The sequence below is a fragment of the Andrena cerasifolii genome, chromosome 12, assembly GCF_050908995.1.
Source record: "Andrena cerasifolii isolate SP2316 chromosome 12, iyAndCera1_principal, whole genome shotgun sequence".
NCBI lineage: Eukaryota > Metazoa > Arthropoda > Insecta > Hymenoptera > Andrenidae > Andrena > Andrena cerasifolii.
In genome coordinates, this window is record NC_135129.1 from 5,146,511 (window position 1) to 5,169,358 (window position 22,848).

At 41.8% G+C, this 22,848-nt stretch overlaps 1 protein-coding gene across 1 annotated transcript in view; it reads right to left on the minus strand.

Moving 5' to 3' along the window:
• LOC143375545 (uncharacterized) overlaps positions 1 to 22,848 on the minus strand; it is a 146,752-nt gene that overhangs the window by 2,658 nt on the left and 121,246 nt on the right. The window contains exons 6-9 of the mRNA XM_076824771.1: positions 7,216 to 7,373; positions 5,928 to 6,062; positions 4,900 to 5,105; positions 1,429 to 1,650 (exon numbers count right to left, since the gene is read on the minus strand). Of these exons, the coding sequence (XP_076680886.1) occupies positions 1,429 to 1,650; positions 4,900 to 5,105; positions 5,928 to 6,062; positions 7,216 to 7,373 (721 nt within the window). The remainder of the gene's footprint in view (positions 1 to 1,428; positions 1,651 to 4,899; positions 5,106 to 5,927; positions 6,063 to 7,215; positions 7,374 to 22,848) is intronic.

A 22,848-nucleotide genomic window follows, 5' to 3' on the forward strand; every position in this document is an offset into this window, starting at 1 on the left:
GAGTCGATTAGAACACTTGTCTTCAAAACCCCAGCCCCCGAACGTTAACACCCCTTTCTAGTAAATTTATCTTTCACAGCGATTGCAACGCTGCGCTGCTTTTTGGCGCGATACAACTTTCTGCTTGCGGGTGTTTGCGGTTGGTGAAATGTTTGATGCGGGATTTGGAAGTTGCTTGAAGAGGACAGAAGTTACTAGGGAAAATGTAATACTTACTTGGGTTAAATTAAGGAATCACTGGAAGCAGGAGATCAAATGTTAACTGATGAACTAAAATTCGGACTGACTGAAAAATTTCTGGCAACGAATCAGCAATGCGTGAAATATTTACAATGGAGAGAAGCTTTGAAAATGTTACGAATAAATAAAACTCTGATGGGAGGTTGTTTTTAAAAATATGGTGATTTCATTAAAGCACGCATTACGATGGATAAAAAAACGCGCAGTTGTCAATAAAGGTGATTCGCGAACGACGCGTTTCGAATATTCAGTTGGCCATTTAATTAATTTGTCTCATAATGTTATAAAATTGTCTGGCAATCCGGCAGCGATTTTATAAAAATTAATGCGTTTTCTTTCGATTCAATTAAGCACGATTGAGCCGGCGCTGAGCGTACAAAATTAATAAATGCGCATTAATAAAACAAAGGAATTCGGTTGGTGTTCAATTTACTTGTCCGCTGGCGCGAGTATTGCGTGTAAAGTTTAAACAAACGCTCTGATGACTAACAGCACAACAAATCAAACCAATTTCTCTGGAAATCTGTGTACAGACATTTGTTCTCGCTTTTGTAAGGAAATTTAATAGAAACGTTATTTCGTTTCCAAGTCGAAGTTGATTTTTATAGCCTTCGTTGACACCGAAAGCTACTGTGCAATTTCATTCCTTTGGTTTCAATTAAATTGTACTTTAATTCGTACGATGAAATGTCGAAATTAAATGTGAAAGAGCTGCAGGTACTGACCGAAGGAAATCTCACGAATTTCTTCAATTTCAATCTAATTGACAAATCGTAAGATGATACGCGAATGGTTACTTCAGAGATGATTGTTTTGGAAATAGGAAATATTTGTTTAAGTCTGTGTAATTTTCAAAATGAGGAAGCTCGTAAAAAGAAATGCATGCACCTTTATAATCAGCGCACAAACAGAATAAACGAGCCCGAAAAAAGATTGGAGTTGAGCTTTTTGAGATTACTAAGGATTTCTTTTGTACACTAGAGATTTCCTGATTTAGAACAGGATTACACAAACGAAGATATGTACACACAAATGTCGGAAAAGATGAAGGAAATGCTTCATGGACGAACTATTTTCTACTTTGTGTCGAAAGAGTTCAGGCCCATGCAAATGGAATGAAACTCGAAATACATTTGGCGATTACGAAGAAAGGAAGGCAGGCAGAATAGAATGTTAAAAATTACTCACAATGCTGAGGGCATGCATGATGCAAGCTTGGGTGGTGTTCTCGACGTGGATCAATTCGTCGCATTCCTCGTGGTCCAGTCCATTTACATCGGATCGTATTTTAATCGGTGACAGAGCTGCCTCGTTGTCCGTTGATTTGCCACTGTCAGGGGACGGTATTAATTCGTGTCCATCCAGATCCTCTTCCTCGGCGCGTTCTTCGCAATCGGACGCTTTGGTTTCCTGCGGCAACAAATGAGTAAACAATTGGTTAGCAGGCATCCACAAAAAGCTAAAATCGAATGAAAAATAGACCGTGCAATAAGCACAGTTCAATTAAACTGTTCCCCAGTTTGATATTTTCGAAAATCTTCTAATTGTTCTCCCTTTACATTTTCTCTGCAAAATAACTTACTGTGCAGCACCAAAATGAATAAAGAGATAAAAATCTTTTAACATGACGGTAGATAGATATTTAATACAGCAAAATTATACAACGAATGTTTCAAACTTCTGCTAAATTAATGTTTACAAGTCCTTGTTAACATTCCAGTGCTTTTGTTTTCGGGTACACATTATCGAACTTTATCATTTATATAGGCACCTGTTTTTTGGAAGGTAGACAGAGTGTTTCGAAGGACATTTGAAACCAAGTGGCAGCGCGTTTTTAAATATAATTAGTAGCATGACAGACGGTATATCAATGAAATTATGCAAGGAGACCGAAGAGTTTAAAAATACTCTGAGAAATGGAAGTGCACGGTCAATTGAGCCAGCTGGCCTGACCTATTTTGCTTTTCTTTCGCGATGAGATAGTGGAACGAGGGACGACACTGTTCCACCGACGTATGTCATAATAGTGATAAGTTAAGCCAGGCGCTCCTGCACATTTCTCTGCTCACTTCTACGCGGATGGCTGACCAAATGCAGACCTATTCCACTTCCCTCCTTCTTTTCCCATATAACATTCCCTCTGCTGTATCTGATGGAATTTTTGTACGCACGTAGTGCTAGCAATAACAGAGCGCGGCTCGCCGCGCATATTTAAAGAATTTTATAATTACATCGCATTATTTTATTCACCGTTTCTTCATCTCTGTCAATTTCTTCGCCCGTCATTTAATTTCTCACCGATCACTCTGCAGTTGCTTCGTCGTTACCTCGAGATATCGGCATGTGACGCGAATCCTGTATATAATCTACTATAATTTATTAGACACTGTCGTGGGACCAGACACGTTTCATTTAACCCCTAAAATAAGCGACGAAAATTGGATGCTGAATATTTAAAGAGTTCACTCGCGACACTTGAACAAAAAACTTTGATCCCATCCTGAATAATATCTGTCCAATCAGCGGGAGTGATCAGCCTTGACGAGCATGCCAATCGGCGGTAATTGAGGAACCGATTGACGCGATAATTGATCTCTGTCTTAGCAATTACTCGTCCACTTTTCCGCGCGGACAAGACCTCGTGCCCGATACCGCTAATGGAACGAATCATACTACGTGCGTATCATTGAGAGTGAAAATAATAAATGGACCCGGGGAGCCCTGAAAGCGGAAACAACGGTGCCCGTTTCTCGATAGGTCAATCCCTATACCTTGTTTGTGCCCTGTTGCTGACATATCGACAGAGAAACGTATGATGAAGTAATATTTTCCCAAGTTGCTGCGTCGTTCCGCGCGGCGACAGGATTTCATTCTTTTGTTACAGAGTTTCGTTCCAGCCGCACGGTGACTTGTCTTAAGCACCGAGAGCTCGCCTCGCGATATTACTGCTTGCTTTTCTTCTCGGCAGCGGAAAACTTATATTCTTTAAATCGACCGGTATCGCTATTACTATTACTCCCCGTTCAACGACATCGAGGCTCGAGTTTTACATAGCCTTCCGCGACGCTTCGGTCGAAGCGTTACAAAAGATCTCGGAGATCTCATTCAACGATGGTGAAATTGATTTGCAAGCGAATGCTAGAAAATACTAAGCACGCAAAACTGTGCTGCTGCTGCGTACATAATAAGAGTGTATTAAACTGTTATTTATTATGCCCGTGTATTGAAGAAATGGCGAGATGGCAAGTGCACTCAGAAAATTACTCGTAAAGCTGCGAGGCTGATATTTTCTGAAGCTCGAGAAAATTTACACCGATAACATTTTTTACGCACACTCTTTTTCCCTACATCGCGTTACACCTTCGGGGGTAATCTACCACGGTAATAAACTAAGAAGTCATTTGCAGCTCGTCGGCGTTAAGGGCGAGAAATTCGAAAAAAGTTCCAACTCTATCTAGAAAGTTTCCATCGCGAGACGTTACTAGACGTCGTCGCGGGAATCTTCTGGATCCTTGAATCTTTAAGACACGCAGCGTAAAAAGTTTAACACCGAAAACTCTGTTATAACCAAGTGGAGCACGTTCTGTCTCCCATAAACCTCTACACTCGATTCACTTCGCGCAAGCTTCCCGCTAGAGCAGGTTCGATTATTTTTTTTTGTTGCAATATATCTCGACGATACAGACCCATTCAATGCTGCCGAATCAATTTCTTATACAACGACAAACAATTGCTGTTCATTGTGTTTACTTGGCGCCAACGACTTCTGAGGCGAATCCATAAATCTCCTTCAGGCTCTGCCATTCGGGATTAAAGAAGGCCGCGGGCAAAGGTGAGAAGAATTACAGAAGAATCCACGATTGCTGGATCGACGTTCCAACCATACCAGTATCTCAGGCCAGAAGTATCCGAGGAATTAAAGCTACGCGAATAGTCTGGGTCTTATTTTTATTTTCCGACCCTTCCCGTCCAGCCTGTTCATTCTGATAAGATTGCTCAGTCATCGTTCGATACTTCGCTTCTTGGCCAACAAAAATAACGAAACAGAAAATCCATCAGGGCGAAATTACTTTCCCTTTAGGTGAATTCAATTTCCGCGCTATGTATACACCGCTACAAGTGGCGCGTGTTTCGGTTTTCATTACCGTTCTGAAATACCGTCGGTCGGATGCTTTTCGGCTGTCCCTGTCGGTGAAAACGGAGAGCGAATCTTTACCACTTTATAATTTCTTGCGTGTCAGGCGCGTGTGATTTATACACCGCGATTACACTCGCGAGCGTCTTAAGATAAAAATATCGCCCTAGAAAACTGTTAAGTGAACTGAAAACAATTTCAGTACAATTTTAATACAAATTAATAAATGAAATTGAGATTTCCAGAAGTACTTCTAAGTTGCACGCCAATTTAAATTCTCTTTATAATTGAATGCATAAATAATACTGCCTTTGAAATTGCGAAGACATCATGTCCTCTCAAAGGAAGAAAGTATTTGAATTTTCAGACATTTTGCCCTCGTTTACGTGAATGGGAGGGTTCGGAAGTATATTTCCTCGCCTGGAACGTAGCAATCCCTCGAAACACTCGCGGCTCGACAAAATGTAGAACACGTTGATATTTCCTGCGCAGGCAGATATTTGTATAACTTGCAAAGGACGTACCTGAAAGTCTTGCGGTGACGGCGATGACTCCTTCCGATGCTGGCTCGGGCTCTGCGGAGGGCTGGGTGCAGATCTCGGACTCTGAGGCCGAGTTCCCAGCTCGTAAATGTTGATCATATGAGCTGCCTGAGCGTGCACCATCAGCTCCCATGCTGACGGAAAGGACACCTTGCAGAGCACGCACAGCAGGGCCGTCGTAGAATCTCCTTTGGACACGGAAACGTCACGCTTTTAACGACCCCGCTTCTGCGAATGCGCACACCACCCACGCTTCGTCGCTGTACCATCTCCTCAGGAAAATGGTACGCGAGACCACGGATTTCAAAACACCGGGCATTCGAAATTTCTCTCGTCTACTTATCTCATTCAGGTGTAATAGCTTTAATGTACTCGTAAATATCTACACGAATCGAAGTTTCAAGTTCACTGCCTCGTAGGCGTGGCAATTCAGCTTTCATCTGCCTCTGCAGGGCTAAAATTTATTCTCCTCATTCAATATCATCGACGTTCGTCGAGTAACGAAAACGCTTCGGCCTCGCTTTGAAAATGGAAACGCAGGAATCCCGAAGTGCCCACGAGCCATCTTCAACGCGAATTCGACGAATATTTTCACCCCCACCGCGCCGCTACCCGTCCCAGACGAACCGCTAAGCAGCTTCTTACAGCAACGCAGCTGCGTTTCGGCCGATAAAGCGCCACGATGCAATTCCGCGACGAGGAGGAATCGTAACGCAGCGAGCCGTTCGAGGATCGGTACGAATTTCATTTTTACACCCGCTCCGTTGAATGGCGCCGGGGATAACGTTCGCCGGAGAGGGGCAACAGCCCAGTATTTCGAAAGCTTGCGGCCCCCGAATTCCAATGGGGAGAGGCGGGATCTTTATTGAAAAATTTCTTAAAGGTGGAGGCGTCGTCGACGAATTTTCGCGGGACCCTTTTCACTTCGAGGGCCACTCAATCGATCTAAGGGACGCGTTTTGCCTACCGGAACGGGGCTCTGCATCGAAACTTTTCTTTCGAGTACATACTTGGGGCTGTTCCGTTGTAGGTGTGACATTTACATGTAAACCGCAGTTTGCAGTAATTCCGCTTATGCTCCAGCAGCTCGCCCAGGTCCGTGAACATTTCCCTGCAGTTGCCGCAGATCAGGATATCCGGGTTGCCTGCAACAGAGAAATCGCAGGTCCATGTTCCATTTAATTGTAACTCGATGCCTGCCTTGGGACGCTGATACATCTTTTTATTTTAAACTACCAACTGAGAAAGATTGACATGATATTTGAAATTGTTTCAGCGTTGGGTGCAAAGAGTTAGTTTGGTTTTAATCACTTTTAAATACGTGGAAGGGGATTGTAATTGAAAAATAATTTAGTTATCGGACTAGGGCAGGATTTCTTTTCTTTAAATTAGAAGAACTTGGTGTTTCTTATGGAAGTATAATCTGTCTAATTTCTAATTGGATTAATCATATATTCCATCAGGGACGTTATCAAACTTTCGCAATGCTGTTTTGATACCCTTAACGATCAACAAATCTTTCACCGAAGACGTAGATAAAAAATCGTTCTCGACTTCCACTCGATGCCTGCCTTGGGACGCTGATACATCTTTTTATTTTAAACTACTAACTGAGAAAGATGAACATGATATTTGAAAATGTTTCAGCGTTGGGTACAAAGAGTTAGCTTGGTTTTAATCAGTTTTAAATACGCGGAAGGGGATTGTAATTGAAAAATAATTTAGTCAACGGACTAAGGCAGGATTTCTTTTCTTTAAATTTGAAGAAGAACTTGGTGTTTCTTATGGAAGTATAATCTGTCTAATTTCTAATTGGATTAATCTTATATTCCATCAGGGACGTTATCAAACTTTCGCAATGCTGTTTTGATACCCTTAACGATCAACAAATCTTTCACCGAAGACGTAGATAAAGGATCGTTCTCGACTTCCAGCACTCGATTTCGCACCGTAACAAACACGACCCTCGTGCTTTTCTATTTTCCTCCGTTCCCTTAATAATATGCGAAACACGGTACCTTGCAACTCGTGCCTACAATTTTCACACAATTAAACCGTACACTTTGCGCGCGAAGGAGCGTCGACGATACGTTCCCTTCGCGCCGCGATTTTCCGTGGGACGTAGTCTGCGGACGATCAAACGAGACGAACTACTGAACTGTATTTTCGCGAGTCTTCAAACGTTCCCCCACTTGAATTCTGACGCGCGTCGTCCTCTGTCGCGACGTGTTTCCTGGCCAATTAAGCCTGCATTTTTCAACCCTTGGAGCGTCTCGTATATGCAGGGATGCTACTCACTGTATACTTTAAGCTGGTTCAGGTCTGGGACAGCGGCCGTGTTCACTGCTGGTTGTTGTTTCTGTTGCTTCGGGTGCTGCGATCGAGAAGGCGGCATCAAACGAGGTCTCTTCAACGGCGGGGCCAAACGGGGCGGAAAAGCAGTCGACGCGTAGTAACTGAAAATAAACCTGCCACTGAGCACGGATATCCTATGAACATTGAGTAATTGTTTCACGCGCAATTCTCGCGTTTGGAATATTCAGAAGGTTTCTTAATGGATGGGTATAAACTATAACTGCGCCGGTGAATTCACCGTGCTATTGTAATAAAGCAAGTTTATGTAAACAACGTGGATGACCGCATTAATAAACTAAGAATAAGAATCTTTTGTTATATAGGGAACTGAACGTGCTGTGCGAGGCCAAGAATGTTTTCAATTTAATGGACTTTCAAGAATGATAAATATTTTTGCGGTCAGTTTAGTTCATTTGTTTATTTAGTAAGTTAAACAGAAGCCCTTTGATGAATGCAAGAAACAATACTATACACGCTGAGCAATGAAGCGCAGATTACAGAAAGAAGTATACAAGTGATACGTACCTAAATAAAGTAAAAGCAAAAAGCACATAAAGGTACAAACACAAAATTAAAATAAAGAAAATAGTAGTTAATTACAAATTTAAGGGGGCGATTCTCTTCTAACAGCCCCAAAAGTAACTGATATTTAAGATTTTTTTGTTAGAAAACTATTGCTCCTGTTGGATTAAACTCTTTGGGGGTATAACGAGGAATCTTTACGCTTGCGGAAAATATTTTTTTTTGTCGACCCTTCTCATTATTTATTAATTATTGTGGGATCCTGCCCACCTCTTTATATCCCAAAAGAGTTCAATGTTAACAATATTAACCCTTAACTGGTATCTTGGGGTCGCTCATGACCCCAGGCACGCAAAGTTCGCTGCAAAATTTTTGGTTGCCTAAGCTTGTATACTGTTTTTCTAATTAATTTTATAATAATAGTTTAACTTTCTAGGTTTCTATTATTTTACACATTACCTAAGAACAAAATATTCATAGAGGTTGATTCAGGGTCGACTTTACAAATTTCTGTGTCCTTTTTTTATTTGGGGTCTGCCACGACCCCAGTATACCAGCCACGTTTGCCAAAAACAGTATACCAGTTAAGGGTTAACAACAGTTTTTTAAAAAAGAAATTCATCAATTTCGGAGGCAGCTACACGAGAAGACCTTAACAAGATTGACAACACTAGATCTAAATGTATGAAACGAGCAGTCGAAGCAATCGAATAGTTTATACATTACACAGCGTTAACATTCCTTTTTCTTAATAATGATCTCACGTCCCCATTAGCTAAATCCTAAATCGTATTTTTCTTACTAATCTCAGTTAAATAGGTACTTTATAGATTAATGAATTTGGGATATATGTAAAATTGTAAAATATATCGAACTTGACGCGTGACATCCCCTTGGTCATATGGGTCACTAGTGACCCACAGCACCTCCGAAAAAAGCATTACCATTAAATGGACAAATCTGTTTCTTGATCCAACATTGAAACAAAACTGCAGCGGCACAACCAGCTTCCTATATTCCAACATTGCAAACTACTTTGTCAACGATTTCCAAGGCTTCCAACAGAAACCGAAAATGTCCCCATGGCAAGCAGAGTAGTTCCCAAAATTCGCGAACCTGTTCACGCAGGAGCGAGATCGTTGGACTATCTCAGGACCGATAAACCTGTCAGTCGGCTCCCGTTACGCGTGCGCTAGCAACTTTTAAGCCGAAGGGGAACAACCATGAAGTTTCGCCACGGGCGTATTTGTCTCTGGCTGTACTACTGCGCGCGCCAGCCGAAGATTCAGAGGCACCCGTAATCATCGAACTTCCAAAACTAAAGGACGATCGTTACCCCGGCGAGAGCTCGATTCGACGTGCAACGAGACAGCCCTGGTGTTTCTTATCAGTCGCGGCCGGGCATTAGGACGAGGAGAGAGAGACAGGGATAGAGAGGTGGGAGGCGGGCAGGTAGGAAGAAATAAGGGGGCACTTCAAAAGGCGGTCGCCGCTCGACAAAGGACGACTTTCGCGGTCGCCAATAATTGGACGGTGCCTTGGAAAAAAATTAAAATAGTCCAGACGACAGGAAGTGACGGTGTAGACGATACTCCCCTACACCCCTACCTCCCTCCGACCCTCTGCACACCCTTAACGCAGCCCCCTTGCGTCGTCGTTTCTCCTCCACGCCACCGTCCCTCTACAGTTTCGCGCTTATTATCCGAAACTTCCAAAGTGAAACAGAGTGAAACTCTGTCGGCGTGGAGAACTTTTAACAACGCCACGAAGGCACGAATTCGTGGGTATCTCTCGCGCGTCACGGCCCTCCCTGGGAAAAGGGATGAAGCACGGCTGCGAAAGGGGCGGGAGGGGGCGAAGGGGCCGGACGCGCGGGACGGGAGAAAAATTTTGATGGCGAAAGGAATGCGTCTCCTGAGGCGAAGGGGACGGTGGAGGGCGGGTGACATCGGAGCGTGGTAAACGGGGAATAATGCCCGATAAAGCGTATGAAAATGAAAGCGATGGGGAGGCCGCGGGGATGGTTTAATATAGCGGACAGTCGGCGGTAGTAAATGGGTGAATAAACAAATCGTCTGCCGCCGGATACGAGGAAATACTGTTTGGGTCGAGGGGCAACGCTGCGGGGATACTTTTGTTCAGGAGAATACCGGGGGCACGCGTGACGTTTATGAGAGTAATGTTTAATCAAGGATGAATGCGCGACTTTAATGCTTCGTATTTTATGAGATTTTCGGGAGACATTCTGTATTCCGTTAAAGTGGCAGCGTTAAAGTTGTTTGTTTACTAGATTTTTTTTGCTAAATGAAGATAAACGAAAGTCTAGCATTGCAAGATTTAGGGGAGGGTTGCCTATATCGTACCACCTAAGATATTTTACGCTATATTTCGTATTTGGTACTACTTTGAATCCAAGTTAATATTGGATATCGTAGCTTGATACTTAATGAATTTCTTATTAATCTTTTTGCGACATACTGTAAAAGGTATCGCACCTCTCGGTTTCCGAAGTCGTATCACTTCTATTTAAAAATAGTATCAATAACAAATAATGAAGAAAATATTCAACATAAAGTAATGTTTATTATATAGTTACATATACATATTAATATAGATTGCGGTAACCTATGTATATGATATATGTATATAAATTATATAACATATGAGTTGGCAAAATTAGTATCTGCTAAAATAAACTGATAAAAAGTTACACCAATCTCTGAGTCTTTTAAATGTTTATAGCACGCACAAAATAGGGTGTAAGATCGAAAGGTTTCGCTCCTATTTCTCATGTCCTTTATATTCATTAATTATTGAGAAATTGATCGTCTTCGACATGATTCACGAGTCTAATGATTTATAAAATCACGACATGATTCACGAGTCTAATGATTTATAAAATCACGACATGATTCACGAGTCTAATGATTTATAAAATCATGACTTATAAAAAAGTAGAAGATTCGGTGATTACATATTTGATATAGAATTATTATATTTTCAGATAATGCGAAGTTAAATGCAGTAACGCGAAACAAAATGTCAGGCACTGACTATAAAAATATATAAAGAAACTATGTATTTGGCTGTTTCGCTTGACAGGCTAGCATTTCAATATTAATTGGTTCTCCATCGGTCAACACGTTGGCGATTTTTGTTCCAATTTCCACAGCAAGCAGTTATTTACTGAATATTAAATTGATCCAAGTTCGGTTTCGAACAGTTCCGCGGCGTGCGTTTCTAGTATTTGCCAAACAATGACGTTGATGGTCTTAATTAATGGCAGTTGTTATTTACCGTCATAAAATTGATTCGGCGAAAAGACAGGCGCTATTGCGGCGGCCGCGTTGTGTTGCGTATTTTGGAAATTAATCACCAGGCGAAATTGTATGCTCGTACCGTAAAAAGGATCTTGAATTTATGATATTTCCTTGGAGGCAGTGGAACAAGCTTTAGGCACTTTTGCCGCGATCACCTTGTAAAATGAAAATTTCTGCCGCCACAAAGTAGGGGAAAAGAGGGAACGTAAAAATCTGCCAGCTCCGGTGTGTGGGTCTAAGTAGCTGAGAGGAGGAAATAAAGGAGGACGAGGGAATGTATACGCTAACAACTTCGCAGGAAACAAAGAGCCGCATCAAAAGCGGGGCCAACAAAGGATCATGAGGTTAATGATAAAATCATTATTTGTGCGCGAAAGAATGAAGCCGAGCAGAAAAGTTGTTTTTACGCAACTTCTATAACCAAGAAACGAGGCAGACGCAAGATGCATTTCAATGTCTTCCAGCATTTCATTATACCACCCTAACTAGCCCTCCCACGAAGTATTCCATACCTGTGGAATGAGCGTCAGGGAAAGTAAGAAAAAATTCTTACAAAAACGAGAAATCACGGCACACAAACTTTCGTACTGGTTCTTTGCTCGCTAAGGAGTTAGATTAATTGCCTTAAGGACTATTAATAACCGCAATCCAACGGTTGTACTCCGTAATCGCGTGACTTCCCGTTTTTACGCTCGGCGTAGGGAATATTAAGCCCCGTCGCACGGCGAGGGGGCGAAAAAGCTTGCTCGGAGAGTGTACAAATTGTACATTTAATCAACTCATTAGAAGGCGGGGGCGAGACGCGTGCAAGCACGCGAGCAGCCTCGGGGCTGCTTGCAGGGTCCCGATTAAAAGGCTGGATCGGGACGGGTGTCATCGAATTTCTAATAAAGCCGGGGGAGCTCGTGCTCGTCGCTAATTCGCCCGAAATTCCGTCGACTACTCGGCTGCGCAGCCGGCACCTAGACGTCGGCTCCAAACACGTTCGTCTGCACGTCTCCCTAACCGAATTTAATCGGATGTGTTTAGACTTTTGATAAAATCGATGGGACATTGTCGCCCCCTACCCGCGACAACACGCCGCTGGGAAACTCCGGAGCGGAGTTTCGTGAAAAGATGAAAGGAAGAGGCAGCGGGGGGAGAGTGAAACAAGAGGAGCAGGAAAGAGGAATCGCAACCCCTCGTCGTATTTATCCGACTATGTAGTTCCTCCGTCTGTCCTGCTGCGTTCACCCCCTCCCCCTTCACCTGCCAGAAGCCTCCCTCGAAATAAAACTTCGTCTTCTCTGCTCCTCTCCTTCCGTTCCTCTCCCTCTTTCCCCCGTTGCTCCTCTACTTTCACTGCTCCCACGATTCCCCTTTTTTTTCCTACTTCTCTGCCTGAATCGTCAAGCACAGTAGTACTGGTCTTTCCTCCCCCTTTCTCGAGGAGCGTCGGGGCGCCTCTTCTTTCCCATTTAACGCGTCCCTCTTGCCTCTGCTCGTTTATAGTTTCCCGATTTTTCATTTTGCTCCTTCATCGGCGCGGTCCCGCAGACTGGCGTATAAACGCTGGAGGATCTCTGGCCGGATATAACTGTGCTCTTTTTGATAGACTCCATGGATTAACCCTAGAGTAGCGGCGGTTGAGCTTCAGAGAGCAAAGAGATGATATGCTTCAGGGCGCTTGTAGGCCAGTGCATTAGCGAATGTTGTTAAAATGCGGGTGCTTTCGTGTTATCGTAAGATGTAATGGTGGTACTAATAGCAAGTGGTATATTTAATATATCCCCAGTGTAATAAAAAGTAATGTTTAAAAATTAATGTACAAATTTTCAATGTGTACCATTTTATTGTACAGCGCGTGGAATAATTCGGTATATTTTGTTTTATGGATACGACCGAATTGTAAAGAATGGTTGCTTTCAATCTTATAGAGGAAGATGGTCCCCTCATTTTTCTGATTTGGAAATCTTTTACGTTCCCTTTTCCACGGGCTCCTTTATTCTTTAATGCCTCGCCGAGATCCCCGAAACTTTTACTTTCTCCTCCCCGGTGGAATTTCTGTTCCTTGGTATCTCGACGAAAGTCCCAAATCTTTTTCCCCGCTGCCTTTACAGAATTTCTACGCTCCGATTGCTCACTGAAGTTTCCAAATCTTCCAGCTTTTTCCTTTCCCTTCAACTTTTATTCTCTAATACCTAACCGAGATCGCTGATTTTTACACGCTCCAGTCTTCGCGAAATTATTCCTCTCTTGTTGGTCCGTGGAATATTCGAAAGTTTACCATTTTTTTCCCCTGCTTACTTACTAAACAGAAATCAAACGGAGCCAGTGCCTTGAAAGGCTTAGTGACACAGAATATTATCACCTTCGGGGTGGCAATTTTAAAGTAATTTAAGTTTATTAATGGTATTTTAATTTTCCTTTCATCGGCTATTCGAATTTCTAGTCACGGAATCCGAGAAAATCGAGACAGAGTTGCTATAAACATCAAGCTCCAATATCGTTCTAAACTAACTGGTGCGTATTATTGAAGGATTGGGTAGATTTTAATTAATCATCATATGCACACGAGTCGAACGCTGGATGAAAAGATTAATGACCCTCGACCCATAAAATTCCATCGAAACTCCGAGTCCCCACAGTAATTTTCAACAACGACAGACAGAAACAGCTAAATCCTCTACCGTTTAATATTTATCATTCACTAATTCAGGATCAAACATTCATGGAAAAGCCTTTCGCACCAACACTGCCCCGCAATTCTTTCATTTAAATCTTCCGCGTAATTAATCCAAACACTATAGACAAAGCCTCCAATCAGCCACAAGCAGCTCACAAAGCTATCTAAAAGAAACAGTCACCCAAACTGTCAAAAATGTCCAATTCATCAAAACTGTTCGCATCTCCGAGGAACCTACCAGCAATTCAAAAAGTCTCGCTATTCCAGCACCATTCCTTCAGTTCACGCCACGGGGGGACCAGCCAATAATCAATTGTTACAAAGTTGGCGCTAATTTTCGGTAATCCCGTTCGATTTAATTCCCCACGAATTTGTCGCGACGCCCACTTTCCACGGAGGGCGCGTTTAATTCGCCAGAAGAGCGAACGATTCAATTTAAATTTCAGGCCAGGGGCCGCGCTGTCAGGGGGATCAGGAATCCTTTTCCATGCTAAAAAAAAAAGAAGAGGAAAAGAAAAGAGGAACGGGGAAGTCGAGGCTCAAGATAAACCTCTATTCGTTTAAATATAAGCCTAGCACGCGAGACAGCCGAAGGACAAGGGGCTACGAAATAAATCGACAGATTCTCATCAAGAACTAACCCGGAGGCAAGATCCTCGTCCAGGAGGATACGACCAACGAGGTCTGTGATTGGCACCGGTGACAATTATTTGTTTTCCACAAATCACCGGGGAACGTCGTTTCCCTTCTTCGGGTGAATGGTGGCCTTTCTTCTTTGCCCTTACTTGCCCCAACCCCTTCAATACCCTCCGCCCGTCCACCGCCAGATACGTTCTGGCTGTCCACGACATTTGCCGCAATATTGCCACCAGGGCGGTCTTTGACCCTCCGTAAACCAAATTTTCCGCCATGCATGAAAGCCTTCGGTGGTGGTGCAATACCGACCGCCACGGCTTCCATTAAAGGGGAAAAGAAACTAGAAATTAAGGATGTGAATACCTTCGGAAGCTCCCACAAGATATCGCAAACGCCTGATGCGTGTGCTGGAAACTTCGAAATAGAAGATTTTGTTCTTCTTGGTACAGTGAATATTGTGGATATTTTCAACGAAATATTTTGGCTTCGTTTGTTGGCAAGACTGTTTTATTTCTTTAGATTTTATGCTTAGACTTCGATAGATTCGATCGAAGGAAGTGGTATTTAACGAAGTATCTAATTTAAATGTAAGTTGCTCTTTGCTTAGAGTTGCATTTATTTATTATCATTCTGATTAAGTCAGATCGAATGCTTTGTTATGCAGATAGAGTAACAAGTGGGAGTTTTGTTTAATTAAAGCGAGCATGAAATAAGACTGTTCCCACGATTTAGTTTCAGCTTTTGCGTGGAAAATCGCGACAGCAGAAGCGAGAACAACTTATATTTAAATTATATTTTCCCTTAAATACCGTTTCCTTCCATCGAATCTACCGAGGTCGTTTAAATAGCGCCTGTGCGCGACGTTTCAGAACAGATCGCTGACATCAGAAACACCCTTGCAGTTTCTCAAACAGAGTACAATCGATCCTGTTTGTCGCCTAGGAATATGTGTATATCGTTCAGCCTGCAGTCAACTGCATTTTACGTTTATTTCTATAAACGGCTCGAGTACAATGGAAATAGCTTGTTGCACTTCTCCCTGTTTTATTGCAACGACAGCATTCACGACCTAACTGCCCGATACAATTAATTTTCTCAACAAATTAGAATCCGGAAATGTCACACTAAAAAGGACATAACCAGGCAGTCTTTCCACAACGCTGCCAATTATTTCCCTTCCACGAGTCACGCGGGAAACATTGCACAGCCATGTAAGCAAGAGATTTCCGTCCCTCCGGTATTTTTCCCCAACCGTATATTTTCGGGATCAACGGGAGCCTGCCCGCGACATTTCGAGTTATATCACTGGCAGCAATGAGTCATTGTCAGAATTTCTGAAATGGAACGCGAGCTACCCCCGGCGAGCCTTACTTCGTGCAACCCGAGCTAGTTCCGTGGCAAGCTTGCGGAGATTAAAGACGTTTGTTAAGGATATTTTAATGGACGCCTTAAATTCCCCAGTCGACTCGTGGCTGCGAGTTTTTGTGATAATCTAGGACCGGACATCTGAATAAGCCGAGTACAGTTCGGGGAAACAAAATACTCCACCTCGGAATGAAATATAATTAAACGCACGTTTTGCCAACCCTGGGTCTTCTATTTGACAGAATTCCCTGAAAACTATTTGCCATTTTTTGCATTAACCCTTCGTGGTCACGCGGGGTGTATCGCACCCCAGGATATGTATTTCCTAATGTTTCTCTGAATTTTTAGACCTTAATAATAGAATTAAAAAATTTGGGGAATGTTAAGAAAAAAATTGACAAATTTCGAGGGTTTCAAATGTGGCGAGGGTTTTAAAGGAACATCGAAACAGGCGAAATGAGAATTTGTTGAGAAGTAAGTTGACGTTGAAAATTCTCTTATCGCTTGTTCCTAAAGTTCCATATCAATTTTCAGACACCCTTCAACACGATATACTAACTAAGCCTATTAGCTGTTGCACCCCCTGCAGCTTAAACCCGCACGTGTGACAGCTTGCTCGGCTGAATGAATTTTAATGAAATCCGGTATTAGAGGGTCCGGCTACAATTTATCCGACAAATTCAAGTTCCGTTCACGTTGTTCAATCTGAATACATACATATCCAACTTGAGCCCGGGCACAGTAAACAATTTCGCCGGGACGACCATCTTGTTCTATCTGCTTTGGATACGTGACGCAAAGCTGCAGAAGCGAGCGGGGCTTTTTTATCAAAATTTCTTAGATACCAGCTGGAAATTCACTCTGTAAATTCCGCGAGAATAATTACAGACGAGTAAGTTAAACGAACAGAAGCACGCATTAAAGGTAAAATTGTTTGCGAACCAACCAATTAGAATATATTCCGCAGAGATCATAGGATTTTCAGCAAAGAATTTAAGCAAAGAAATAAATTTATAATTATTTGCACGGCGCGCGTTTCAAGTTCGCCCTGTAAAGTCCGCGATGCTATTTGAACGAGGAATTTGAGTAAACGAAAGTACGTAGTAAATATTTGTTATAATTACTTGCGAGTTTGCGCATTTAAAATTCACCCTTAATGTAACCATAGGCGATAGGGGATGCTATTTCTGAATATTTCTTTGTAACTTTATATAAGTGTTTACATTTCTGTACCGTGTGATTATTTCTTGATTTGCGCAATTGGCGATGATTTTATTTGAAATTTGTAAAAGAAAACCAGGGAAAGAAAAGGGGGTCGTGTGTATGAAGAAGGAGAGCCATTAAATAAATTAAAATGAAGTGGACCGGCTGAAATTGCGAATGACCCTGTAGCCGGATAGAATTATTACATCGGTTATGAGAAACGTAATAATTGTGGGAAAACGCCGCTAAGGGCACTGACAGAAATATTATTTATAGGCTTTGGGGGTTGCGCTCTCGACCGCGGACCGCGTCCAAGTCGTAATACTGGTGATAGCGAAATATATAGGAGGGTAGGTTTTGTCGTATACACATTGTGGCCGTTCTTGTGATGCGATGAAGGAAAGAAAACGTGTATTTAGGGGCGTGATAAAGCTATTCCCTCGACGTATCACGCGAAAAACCCGATTGTAAATTCCATTTATTCTCATTTCGTTTGACATAACAGAACTTATATAAACGTACGTTTCTTATAAGAAAATACTAATTTGTATCCTCGCTTCGTGCGATTCTCACTGTGATTTTGAATTTTTATTAAAATCTTCTCTCCAACACTCTCAATTTGAAAACAATAGCACTATTTTAATAATAGTTTTCGGAGATAATTGCATTGCAGAGAGTCAAATATACCCTGCAACGAGATTTGCTAAATGTGCAAGAGGATAACGTGATTATCTTCGCGTAAGGTCGAGCTATTCCTAGGTTTTCCACTGCATAAAATTCTCCACTCAGAAACTTATAACTCTAGAGCTTGTTTCTACTTTCGAAGTTGCAAAGAATGGGTTCCAGCGAACATATTACGAGGATGCACCTCCCGCTATAAATAACTGCAATCTTATTTTCCTCGAGGGAGAAACGTATGATCCATTTAATTTAAAGGGATCGACGTCCACTTCCATTAGGAGTCGACAATGTAATGACATTATAACAGTGATCCCCGTGTTAATCGTAACCTACATACGCCAGTCTTGGATATCGAATGAGAAACCTTTTGTCGGTGAAAAAGATTATCTATTGATGTGCTCATAAAGGCGCGAAGCCCAGATTTCCTGGCCGACATTTATGTGACAGTGGATCTAATAAAATATATCACACCGTCGCTGATATATTCATTCGCAGTAACCCAGGAAGCCAAAGTAAAGGTAGTACGTTTTAAATACCTTTAAGCACGGATTATTTCACAAAATACAAGAAGTAACGGCAGGAAAAATCAGGCGACACCAGGAAATGTTACAGAAGAAGGAAAACAAGGTTTCGTGTCGAGTATAATATTTTCTGAAGACTCCAGAAATTGCGTATAACTAATAACGTATGCAAATTAACAGTAGAAGTATTTATATTTGCGATGATTTTAATTTAAAGAATTTTTACCAACGAAACATCAAGGAAATGTTAGTAGAAATATGAAGCTAGTGGATGGAACAATTTGTCTAACTCAAGGCTCTCCAGTAGCTCGTAAAATCTCGAAATAATGGCACCGTTCTTTGTAAAATCCCTAAATTCCTCAGAAATCACTTGTCTTTAACGAAATTTAAATACTCATCTGCGCAAAGTATACTCTCTAATCAGCGGCAAAGAATGGAAGTGGATTTTAAGGAATTCGCCAGGGTTTCGCTTAGAATCGGAGGAAACGACTGAGAATCATGCACGCTCCTTCCACAATCTCGTTTCCGTTCACGAGGAAACTTTTCGCCAGCGTATGATAGTTTTCGGCCTGCCTTGGATTTCTACGAGCAATTAAAGAGTGCTTGGCAAGTTCCATGGCGAAACGATGGAGGGAATTATCGCGGAATCTCGCTGCCACGCTTGCCCCGTTCCTATTTCTCCTCCACGTAATAGAGGTTTCTTGGCTGATTACCTGAAAAGTGTTCGACTATCTACGAAGCTCGATTTTCATGGGCTTCCCTTAACATTTTACGCGCAAGCCGAATCGCGTCGCGAAGGCTGCTCAGTAAAGTCTGCTGCATCATAAACGCAACAAAACAGCCCGACCAATATTTTTGCTAAAAACACACGCTCGCGAGAATTGCTTCTGAACTACTTGGACCGGAAGAGTTCGTACCCGCAAGTAGCGTGGAAACATTTTATTGAAAGAAATAAGCGTTCAGCTGGCATTGTTTCCGAAAAACGAACTCTCTATTGGGACTCGAAATTTATTTCGACCCGGCGCGAGTCGCTCTTTGTTCCACGGCAGAGAAAATCAAATTACTTGTCACCAGCAAAAGGATTGCCGTCCCTTTGCGTTCCTCGGATCAAAGGATGCGAAATATAGCACAGATCACGCATTCCTTCAGGAATTTCAGAATATTGTATCGCGCTCGAGGAAATTTCGCTTCCCGATTTTACATCGCTCCTTTCACGTATTACGCTGGCTGAGCGAACAGCTAATTCCACTAATTACAGCCTTAGTCCCTTTCTTTCTCTTTACGCGTACGCTCTGGATTGGTTTCTATAAATGGCACAAATCAGCTGCCTGGTTGCAAAGAGTTAGATTATTTCTCTATTTTATTTCTATTTCATCTTTCATTGGCAGTATTAATAGCTAAATTTAAAAAAGTACTGAATATCTGCTCCGAAAAACAGGCTAATTTATGCAGAAGATTTCCTTAAAAAACGAGGTCTCTTTAAAACAAGAATTATTCCATAATCTTGATGTGCCGTTCCAAGAAGAATTGCACCATTATTTCCACGCCACTCCAAGGATTGATATAATTAGGTACTTGTTATTCTTACGATATATGAAACTTTGCAGCGAATATATTAAGTAACGAATTTCGGGTAACAGAGTGGAGAAGGAAGTGTTAAATATTATCATTACTGAAATTCAATGCTCAATGCAAACTGAAAATGGCTATAATTACAATGGCCTGCAGGCATGCTTACATTTGTATCATTTAGCGTATTAATTATTCCCACGGATTGTTAATTACTGCAGATTGAAGCGAATGGCAAAACAAGCCGATATTCGAACAACTGTCGGAGGTGTATTATAGGGAATTGTTAATGACGTCCTAGCTAAATCGACCGGCTACTGCGAACTCTTAACTACTTGCAATTGTGGTCCAAGTTAGATCAACTCGCGGCAACAAATGATCAAAACCTGAACGCGTCTCGTGCTATGATTCTTCTTCGTTCTCGACGGAAAACTGTCGAATGCAACAGTGTGTGTACAGACGGAGTACTTAAAAATTCTGTAGAAAACCTCTATTTCGAGAAGAATATAATTTTGTTCTGATCTATTTCGCAATCACTCGAAACAAAACTGTCATTTACCGGCAAATGTCATAATTACAACACAGTTACAAATTCTGCTACTTCATTTCGAGCTGTACAATATTCATTCGTTTAATTCACCTAAATAAACTTAGAAAATTACACGCTATCATCGCGATAAAACGACATTCTTCCCGCAGGGAATTTACTTTATCAACGTCACTTTAACTTCTACAGTAGTGGACAAAAAAGTTACCACTTTTTCGATTTGCTTTATTTTTCTTATTTTCTAACATCAACTTGGAACTGTGGTACTTATGTGTTTAATATACAAATTCTGGTGGATAATTGAAAGTTGTATAAAACCTAGTTAAAGTTGAATTTATTTAAATAACAAAATAAAATTTTATGGCGTTGAACGGGACAACACATATTTGGGGCCGACAAAGGAGCTGCCACTTTTGGTCATTTTTTAGGCCGTCATAACAGCAAAAGCTGCCCCCGCGAAATATTAAATTCTGTATTACTTATTAAAGCTGGTCACTTTTTAACAGCTTTGAAAGGGTGTTCTCGTGTTTAATGCTATGCAGGGATTTTAGTTATTAATTAAATAAATTCAACTTTAACTGGGTTTTATACAGCTTTTAACTCTCTGCCGGAATATGTATAATGGGCAGTGGGCACATTTAAAAAATAATACAAGTAGAGTGGGTCGAAAATGTGGTAACTTTTATGCGCGCTACTGTGATTCCATTACTATCCAGAAGATACGCCACAAAGTCTGATGCTGGGATTAAAGATAAGCCCGAACGAATCTGACAGTCATTCGGTCGAGGACCAATAACTGCAAACACGACCGCAAAAAAATTCGGTTTGCCGTCGAGGAGCGAGCCGTTTTTGCTTCGTGCTTCGCCACCTACGCGTGCTGGCTGCTACAAATTAGACGATAGGCGTGCAACGTAACGCCAAGTAGTTTGAAACTGGCTGTTAAACCAATGCAAATTACTGCAAGACAATCTCCGTGTTGCGGGCGAAGGGCAAAGGGGGGCGTGGGCCAGGAGAGAGTTCGTCCTTTCTAATTACGTATCGCGGCGAAAGAGGACGGGAAAAGCTTAACCAAGTTTTCACGAATTAATGTTGTCCTGTGTGTGCCCCGCGAATTTCACGTTTCACAGGAGCGTTATTTTCTGGACGATTTCGTAATTGGACGGTAACCCGATTTCCCGCGTCCCTTTGGCGAACGACATCAGACTTCCGCTTGTAATCGTACGAGCCGAGGCTTCGTCCGAATACAAGAAAATGTATATCTCTCCCCGCGGAATCTATCATTAAGCTGCAAAGTTTTTCCACCATTTTCTGTTGCACTTTTCAACGTCTAGGATTTCGATTATTTATTAGATACATAGTGAAGTTATCGTTGGAAATTGGGAAAGTGATTTCAAAGAATTCGGCGTAGAAATGATAAGTTATTTAGTTAACTAGAAATTCTGTAGCTTCTCAAGGAAGTCTCGAAGAAACTGTCAGCGTGATGGAAACTGGAATACGTTAATTAAGTTCTTCGGGAAATTTCGTCATCGTCGCTTCATGTATAACCTGCAATTTTGCTACAAATTGGACGTAACGTAGCTGTGATACCCTGGTGTATATGCAAGAAAGGGTATCGAGTTAATCAGGAATATTCATCCCTCAGGGTATCGTTTCGCAGCGACGATTAACCCCTGTTCCGTACCCGTGCAACAGAGATTTATATCGGAAGCTTATTGTCCCCAATTTCGCTTTTCACAGTGCACGATACTGACTATAATTTAATTATGTATACACAACGTCGTCGACCTAGCACGTAATATAAAAACTCCAGGCAACTGTGCGAGAAATGCCGATGCGGAATTTTTCAAACCAACCCTGACAGTTCAATTATATATCAGTCATAAACAGTTTAAAATATGCCCTCGGCGGATGTTTTCATCTGCACGCGTCTGCGTATTCATTGTACGGAGAATTAATTTCAGCAGAACAGAAAAAATTCAATTACACTAGAATTTTAACTAACCTTATTAGGCGCGTCGAAATTTAATTAGAGCCTCGCCAAGTGTATTTGAATTTTTCGCTAATTAAATTCACCGTACAGCTAACACACCTCGTTCATATTTGCGAGCAACTCGCAGGAGCATGTGTCGATCATAACGAATTCTCCATAATTTTATAAGAAACTCTTCCTAGTGCAATAATAACAATTTAATGCGAAAAGAAAAAATAATCGTACTCGTACAGAATCATTGAATACTGTCTGCCTACAAAGAAATACACGTAACGTATTCTCTGAGCAAATATCTACAGGTGCTTCTTCCAAAAAGGAACCTCTCGAGGAACGCAACGGAAAGAGGAGAAACAAGTGGTATTGTAAAACATGGGAGATGAAACCAGGGCGGGAAGTACGTGTGTCTAAGATTTCTATCGCGCGTTAACGACGTTCAATTAAGTAAATGGCCCTCCTGCGAATTTTCTCTATCTCGAAGCTGGAAGATTAATTACAAATTGAATTGGCTATAGGTGTAACGGTGTAACGACTGGCTATATAGGGAGGCACAGACACAG